Below are 8,220 nucleotides of genomic sequence, written 5' to 3' on the forward strand. Positions count from 1 at the left end.
CTTCGTCCAGGTTCTGGTTCTGGTCCTGACTGAGGAAGTTGATGACTGAGGAAACTGTCTCATCTCAGACGACAGATGTCTGACTCTGTCCAGGTGCATTATGGGAAATGTAGGATCCAGAGTCTGTCTGTCTGTGGTTGGACTGTTGCAGGTGGACATGTTGAGTTTTAAGGTGTCAGGGCTCAGACAGGTGAGAGCCACAGGTGTGGACGCTGCAGGTGGAGTCAGGCGAGCGACACACTGACAAACTAAAACTACAACAAGCCGCACACACAGAAGCATCAACAGGTGAGAGACCCGCCTCCTCTCACCTGAACAAACTGATCTCAGCCAATCAGGAGAGAGACGCTGATCATCAATACATCATCAATACATCCACTGTCAACCCACTGTCCTGACTGTAAAATACTCTGTTACATCTGCTGGATGAATGTAATGGAGTATTAACTGACAGAGAATAGAAACAGTATTTGAGTAAAAGTACTCGGATACTTTCTTCTGCTTCTCATCATCAGATAAAAACACCTGGTGTGTCAGTGTGTCATTAACAGCTGTAATGTAACTAAATACCTGAGTAATCCTCCTCTGCTTCATTCAGAGGGAAACACTGGACTTTTTACTCCATTACTTCTTTAACTTTAACTACAGATCAGGCGGTTTCTGTTTGACACAGTAATATATGATGACTCTAACAGAACACTGTAATGAAGTAACATTGTAATAGAGTACCTGCAGGTTGTTGACCTGTGACTCGCAGCACTGAGGTTTTATCTGAAGGTTGTGTAACAAGAGATCTGATCATTAACGCTCAGAGTTCAGCTGCTGCCTCACACACGTTAAAGACACCATAAACAGCCTTTACCTGAGAGAAGGGGTAATAATTACTCGTCATCCTCTCAGAGGGGGGGTGGAGGGGGGTCGGTGGGTCCTCACATGCAGCTCCGCAGGTTTCTGTGCTGCATTAGATCACCTGGAACCTGGAGCCTGGAGCCTGGAACAGAGTGTGGGAAGCAGCTCAGCTCAGTCAGAGCATTAACTATTATTATTACACCAGGTAATGAGTCCACTCCCAGACCACTCCCTCTGCAGGTATGAGGTGTTTACCTGATGGATCTGACTCGACGCCGGTCCACCCAGAACAGGCTTTCTCAGTCTGCAGGAGCAGCTCGCTGACTTTAAATAACCTCCTCCCTGCTCTTATCTGGGACTTCAGTCTCTGCTTCACACACCTGTTAAACCCTCACAGGTGTCAGGTAAAAACACGGAGGCTCCTGAACTGATGAACAGACATCACACTGGAACAGGTCAAACCTGAATCTCAGTCCTCATCAGTTTTATTCCATTATTAAATATGTTTCTGTCCTGAAAGTTAAAAAACACCCAGGATTGTTTTGTGTAACTTTGGCCACTAGAGGCCACCACCTCAGTTTAGACGACTTCTCCAGGTGATTTAGAATTTCTCCATAAACAGGGATCAGATGGTGTAACATCACTGTCACGTCTGTCTGCTGCTTCACATCATATAATAATATAATACACTTCCTGTCAGAGGATTCCTACTTTTATTTTCTAATCTTCAGCAGGTTTAAAAACACACAGAGGCTCACCTGCAGGTGAACTGATCATATTCACAATAAACAGAATAAGAATCAGTCAAAGGTTCATGTTTGTTTGTTTATTTGTTAGATGTTTGATCAGTAGTTTGTTGTATGTTTAGTTGGTTAATAAACCAGAGAACAGATGTGGTTTGAACGTCTCTTTACCTGCAGACATTATTTACCCATGGTGCATCAGTGTCTCTCTTTTAATAAAATAACTCCTGAGATCAGATGAGTGAGTGTTGACCTCTGACCTCTGACCTGTGGTTTTCTTCTTCCTCCTCAGACAGACGGACCTGTGACTTCCTGTTCCTGTGTTTCCAGGTGTGACACGTCTCTCTGTGGCTCTGCAACTTTTTCAAGCTTATGTGTGAAATGTGAATCAATGTCTCAGCAGCTCTGGATGTTCTCCTCTGTCTGCTGGGAACACTGGGAGCACTGGGACACCAGCAGCAGCAGCTGACAGCAGCTCCGTCCTACATACAGTGTTTCCTGTGGGGGGGGCAGGGGGTGATCAGCTGACTGTGACTCACCTGTTGTTACCTGGGGCTCAGACTGACTCTGGGATTTCTCCATCGTTGTTTCACAACAACACTTTACACAACCTGAACCTCCCTCTGCCTCAGTCAACACTGCGTTACCCAACAGGCAGCGGGGCGCTGTGTGATGTCACAGAGGGGGCGGGGTCGGAGAGGACAGGAGCACAGACAGAGGTCAGAGGTCAGACAACAGACTTTATTCCTGTTCAGGCTTCAGACGGGGTCTGGGGGCAGACCTGGACCCTCTGCTCTCCTGAAGGGATGGGAGGAGGAGGCGCTGTGGGACGCCGGTCTGGACAGGATCTGGTTTTTCTTCTGGTCGTAGAGCTGCTGCAGGATCAGACCCTGCTGCTGCTCCCTCTGAGCCTGAGCCTGAGCCTCAGACCGGACCCGCTCCTGCTGCTCCATCTGGGCCCGGAGGTCGGCCCGGTACGCCTCGCTGGTCTGCCTCTGACTGTCAGGACCAGAACACAGAGAGAGACTGGGTCAGTCAGGTACAGGGAGGACCAGGACACAGAGAGAGACCGGGTCAGGAACAGGGTTCTGGTTCTGGATGCTGGGGGACGTACCGTCTCCTCTCCTCCTCCTCCTCCACCTTCATCTCCTCCATCGCTCTGCTCAGCTCCTCCCTCTCTCTGCAGAGCTCGGCCCACTGCTGCAGGTTCAGGTCCACTACACACACACACACACACACACACACACACACACACATACACACACACACACACACACACACACACACACACACACATTATTGTTGCAGCGACAGTCCCTGTGACAGTCTGGTTTTGAGTCTGGTTCTGGTTCTGGTTCTTACATTTCCGTTGGATCTGCAGGCGCCGAGCCTCCAGGACCTCGTCCATCAGCCGGGTCCTGGCCTCCCGCTGCAGGCGGCTCTGCTCCTCCCTCTTGGTCCAGGTCTCCTTCAGCTTCTCCTCGATCAGCCGCTCCGTCTCCTCCTCCTCCCTCCTCTGCTTCTGCAGCTCCTCAGACAGATACTGTCGGTACCTCCTCTGCTCCTCACGCAGCTCCGTCTGAGAGACACAAACTTTCTGATCCAGACCAACACCACAACACAACGAGGCTGTAAAGGTGGACTGGTGAGTAGATGGGTTTTCATGTTAACGTCCCCGACAACCTCTGTAGTCTCATTTAGACACTCGTTAGCAACCGCCTTTTTTAAGACACGTAAAAGCTTCAAACATCAGGAGTGGGGGATTTACTGACCCATTTTATGTCGGAGAATAAAACCTGAAAATGTCTTGAGCTTGTGTTAAAACCACAGACCTTATTTCAGACATTTAACCAGAAACACACTGACAACAGGAAGAGCTAACATGCTAACATGCTAACTGACTTCCTGGTTTCAGGATCAGCTCTGTATGAACTGCAGTGTGCAGTGATTACAGCTCTCTGAGCCCACCTGCTGGCCAGCTGTAGTAACTACATGAGCTGAGGTGTTGCTCCTCAGGTGTGTTTACCTTCCTCTGAGCAGCTTCCTGTTTCTCGTCTGTTTCCTGTCGGAGCAGCTGCTGCAGGATGCTCATGTCCAGCTGCAGCTCGTCCTGCTGCTCTCGGGCCAGACACTTCATTTTCAGCCTGAAGCCCTGGTCCAGCTGCCGCCGCCTGGTCTGCTGGTCCCGCAGCTTCTGGTGCTGCTCCCGCTGCTGCTGCAGGAGCTGCATCTCCTGCTGCTGCAGCTGCAGTGAGGGAACGACAGAGGAAACTATCACAACCTTTATCACAGCACGATGTTAACACCTGATCTCTGAAGACATTTTACATCTGAGAGGTTTCAACTCAGGTGGAATGTTCTTTCTTGGATCACATGACAGATCATGAGCTGATTGGACAGAGGTCTGACACTAAAGCTTTAATTCCTGTGTCTGATTGTTCTAATCATTTATCACTTTCATTCTCTGTCTGAATGTAGAAGAAAGTTTGCGGAGCTGTAAACCAGCTGTGTCTGACTGTCTGACGTCACGACCGATGGAAATCCTGTTTCCTGGTCCAACTTCTCTGAGTCTCTCCTGTTTCTAAGATGCTGCAGATCTGAGTTTTTAAAAACGGTTCAGATTCATTCTGCTGCTTCACTGCCACGAGGAAGAGAAGAGGAAACAGCTGCAGCTGATCAGTTACAGAAAAATAGTTTGACACCAGCTGGTGCTAACGTTAGCTTCATGTTTCAGCTGTCAGTCCTTTTCTGTGCTCCTAAAAAATAGTGAAATATCTAGTTAAGGTCGTCTGTTTTCACCTCAGTTGAGTGAAGCTCACTAACACCAGCTTTATTCACCTCAGCTGAGCAGCAGAGAAAAGAACTGAAACATGAAGCTGTGGCTCAGAGCAGGAAACAGCCTGTAAAACCCAGAGCTGATCAGGGGGACCTGCTAACGTTAGCTAGGTTAGCTAAGGTCAGCTGTAACTGATCAGCTGCAGTCACTTCCTCTTCTCTCCCTCGTCACAGTGAAGCAGCAGAAAGACTCAGAGACTCAGAGACTCAAAGACTCAGAGAGGTTGGAGCAGGAAACAGTAATGTGACGTCAGACTGCAGAGGAGGAGTTCAGAGGAGAAACAGACCCTGAGTCGAGCCTCCTCCTCCCTCAGCTCCTTCTCCTTCTGTCTCTGCTGCTCTGCCGCCTCCATCTGAGTCTTCAGGACGTCCAGCTGCTCCATGTTCCTCTGCTGCTGCGTCTGCACTCTCCTCCTCTCCCTCTCCTCTTTGGCTCGACGATCGGCCTCCCACAGCTCCTCAAACAGCTTCTCCTCCTCTTGCCGCCGCTGCCGCTCCTCCTGTTCACTCCTCACCTGAGCCTCTCGCTCCGCACACACCTGCTGCTCCCTGCGTCTGGTCTGGATGGTCCGCAGCTCGTCACACTGCTCCCTGAAACACAGCACACACTCTGAACGTCTGATACCTACAGCAGGTGTGTGATGATGACGTCTGCGTTAAATCTGCGTTGTTTGGTTAATCAGTGATTGTTCAGTTCACACTTTGAGGTGACGTCTCCATGTTTCTTTACTGTGATTATCAGACCTGATGCAGGTGAATCTGGGGCCTGATCAATAGTTCAGGCTCATTGATCAGAGTTAAACAGGAGGAGCTGAAAGCAGCTGATCTTCACCTGAACAGCTGATCCAGTTTGTCTGAGACCAGCTGCTGTCTCTCACTCTCTCTTCTCTCTCTCAGGACTTTGGCTTTTTCTCTCATCTTGGCTTGTCTCTCCACTGTCGTCTCCTTCTTCTCCTCCACCTCCTGCAGGAGCTGCTGCTCCTCTGCCTCCAACAGCTCACGAAGCCTGAGATGGACATAAGAAACGTGTATGAGTGTATCTCTGATAAAAAAGCTGAGATAAAAGTCTCTCTGCAGACGAACCTGTGTCTCCTCTCCTCGATGTCGGACTCGTGTCGTTTCATCGCAGCTCTGATCTCTCTCTGGACCGTTCCTCTCAGGAAGTGACGGTCCGAACTCTTCAGCCACGAGTTCTTCACGTCGCAGGTCTGCTGGTACCTGGTGAACTCCAGGACCTGGTCCCGGGCGGCGTCCTGTCTCTGCCTCTCCAGGATCAGGTGGTCTGCGGGCCGTGACGACGGGAGCTTCGCTCTCTGATTCAACACAGACACAAAGACACGATGACGGTTTAGTCTGGATGTTTGTTTGTTTATTTTCTGCTGCTTTCTTCTTCTTCTCTATAATTCACAGGCAAATACTGAACTTTTTACTCCACTACATTTATTTGATTCTAGCTCGTCTGCAGGTTAAGATCAATAATACTAAATATAATCAATAGATAATTGAAGATGTATTATTATGGGTAAACATTGATCACTGAGGGCCCAGCTCATTAAAATCAGCTCCATCTGCAGCAGTGATGAACACATGAATAAACCAATAATTATAATCCAATAACAGGATATTTTATTCTGAAATGGAGTCCATTACTTCCGGTAAAATTACTTTTTAACTTTAAAGTTTTTAGTAAAGTACTTTTACTTGTTATTTTTCCGCTGTAGTAAACTAATACTCTGAATTTAATAAAAAGTGAGGTATGTGGTTCATCGCTGAGTCTTACAGGTGCCGGTGTCTGTGAGGAGGGTTAGCGGGGCTCGGGGACACTCACCACGGCCACGGAGTGAGGCGTCGGTCCGGTGAACTCCCGGCACCTGGTTCTTCTCTGGCTGAGCAGCATCTTCCGGTGGAAAAGATCCGAAACTTCTAATTAAATCTGCTTTCTGACGGTTACGGTGAACTCACCGGAGCCGGTTAAAACATCACAAACAGGACCGGTGCTCTGTTGCCACGGTAACCATAAACACGGGGGCGTCACGGTGAGAACAGCGCCCTCTGCTGCTGGAGGAGCCGCGGGTCCCACAACCGTCACTACACCGGTTAGTCCTACAACAACTACCCGGAAACAGAGCCACCAGGCCAGCCCCAGCCGCAGCGGCGGGGCTGGACGTAGCAGCTATCACACAGGTTCATGTTTCCACCTCCACTTTGAATTATTTACTCTTCGTTTCAGAGAAGTCAGGCTCAGTCCGTTTCCTCAACATGGCGGACGGATTTAAATACTGCAATACCCATGAGGCTCCGCTGCTGTTGCTGTGGAGATGAAGACAGTCAGAGGCGGGAAGCAAAGTTCAGGCGAACTCGAAATGTTGTTTAATTAGTGAGTAAAACGTCGCAGTCGATATTAAACTAATCCACAAACCGCCCACAGTTTTTACTGGTTTTTACACAGCTTCATCTTTAGCTGCTACTCTGTTAGCGGAGCACGCGACAGAATTAAAGCCTGTGATTGGATGTTTATCAGTGAAATGCAGTATGGGAGTTGTAGTTGACTTCTCCCCTTCAGTGTTATGTTCACGGACGTGTTGTAGCTTTAACTTTTCACGAAGAACCAGATATTTTCTTTATATAAAGTCTATAGTTTTCTGTCACAGCTGTTCACCTCTTGTATGTTACATAGATAAAGTTTAACATTATCATGAGTTTCTTGTTTATCAGCTGCTGCCACCTGCTGGACTGAACGAGACCTTACAGCTGCTTTATTTCCCGTCAGATGTTTATTCCAGAGAACAAAAACCTTCACCAGAGTCTAAATCTGAAATATTTCATCTGCAGAGACCTGAACCTCATCAGGTTTGAACCCTTTCATCCTAACCCCCCACCACCACCACCACCCCATGCCTTATCAACTGGGCATCTGCTCTGTTCACATCAGCGATACAGGTCCAAGGTTTGTCTTTACCTACACACCGCTTTGAATGATCATTACCAGGATTCAAGTCACCAAGCTCTGTAATGTGTATATTTCCTTTAATGTGAACATGTGAGGCAGAGAGATCTGCACTTTGCCAGGTGTGGACATACACATCAGTATTTACTTCCTTGGCAATAGCAACGTAAAGTTCCCCAATGTAAGGATCTCCAACATACTTATCTGAAAGAACAACAGTAGAAAAGGAGCCGTGTTAGTGAGACTGTTTAATCCTGATGTCTTTTCACATTAGTGAAAAGTCTTAGTCTCAACATATAACCTGTGGAAAAAACTCTATTCTGGGACAAACTTATCAAACGCTTAAAGTGACTTTAATCAGATTTGATAAGTGATTGTGAACCTGTAGTTTTTATGGTGATCAGTGAAAGTTAAATGGTGCTCATATATCACTGTTGTAGTCATGTCGACCACTCAAAATGCTTTAAACTACAGCTGACAATTACACATTTACACACAATCATACAGCTTGTTCTATATATGAACACACACAACCATTCACACACCCATCAGGGGAAATCTGGGCTTCAGTATCTTGTCCAATAGGACGTTCTGGCACACACATTAGTGGGGGACCTGCTCTGCCTCCTGGGCCGTGAAGTTAGGATTCTGTCCATTCATGTAGAGAGGAGCCTGTTCAGCCTGAAATAACTGACCTGATGTTACCAAGATGGCTGCCATGTGGCCGCACTTCCACTTAGATTGCATAGATATTTTTCAGTTGTCAGTTTAGATCCTGTTTCAGTGTTTAGCTGCAGGTGAGGAGCAGAGACATTTACATTTTCACACTGTGAAAATGTAGCTGGA

General features: G+C 47.8%; 1 protein-coding gene across 1 annotated transcript; it reads right to left on the reverse strand.

The window, feature by feature from the left end:
• Nucleotides 1–1,588: 1,588 nt before the first annotated feature.
• LOC108892314 (cilia- and flagella-associated protein 53) lies at nucleotides 1,589–6,917 on the reverse strand. The gene is made up of 8 exons (XM_018689802.2): nucleotides 6,256–6,917; nucleotides 5,511–5,740; nucleotides 5,260–5,433; nucleotides 4,715–5,018; nucleotides 3,619–3,837; nucleotides 2,955–3,171; nucleotides 2,707–2,809; nucleotides 1,589–2,591 (listed from the first exon to the last, which is right to left on the reverse strand). Exons 1-8 carry the CDS (start codon nucleotides 6,322–6,324, stop codon nucleotides 2,351–2,353), a joined length of 1,557 nt encoding a protein of 518 aa, XP_018545318.1. The 5' UTR covers nucleotides 6,325–6,917; the 3' UTR covers nucleotides 1,589–2,350.
• Between the last annotated feature and the right edge of the window lie 1,303 nt (nucleotides 6,918–8,220).

This window comes from Lates calcarifer, unplaced genomic scaffold (genome assembly GCF_001640805.2).
Source record: "Lates calcarifer isolate ASB-BC8 unplaced genomic scaffold, TLL_Latcal_v3 _unitig_2170_quiver_1273, whole genome shotgun sequence".
In the NCBI taxonomy this organism is placed as follows: domain Eukaryota; kingdom Metazoa; phylum Chordata; class Actinopteri; family Centropomidae; genus Lates; species Lates calcarifer.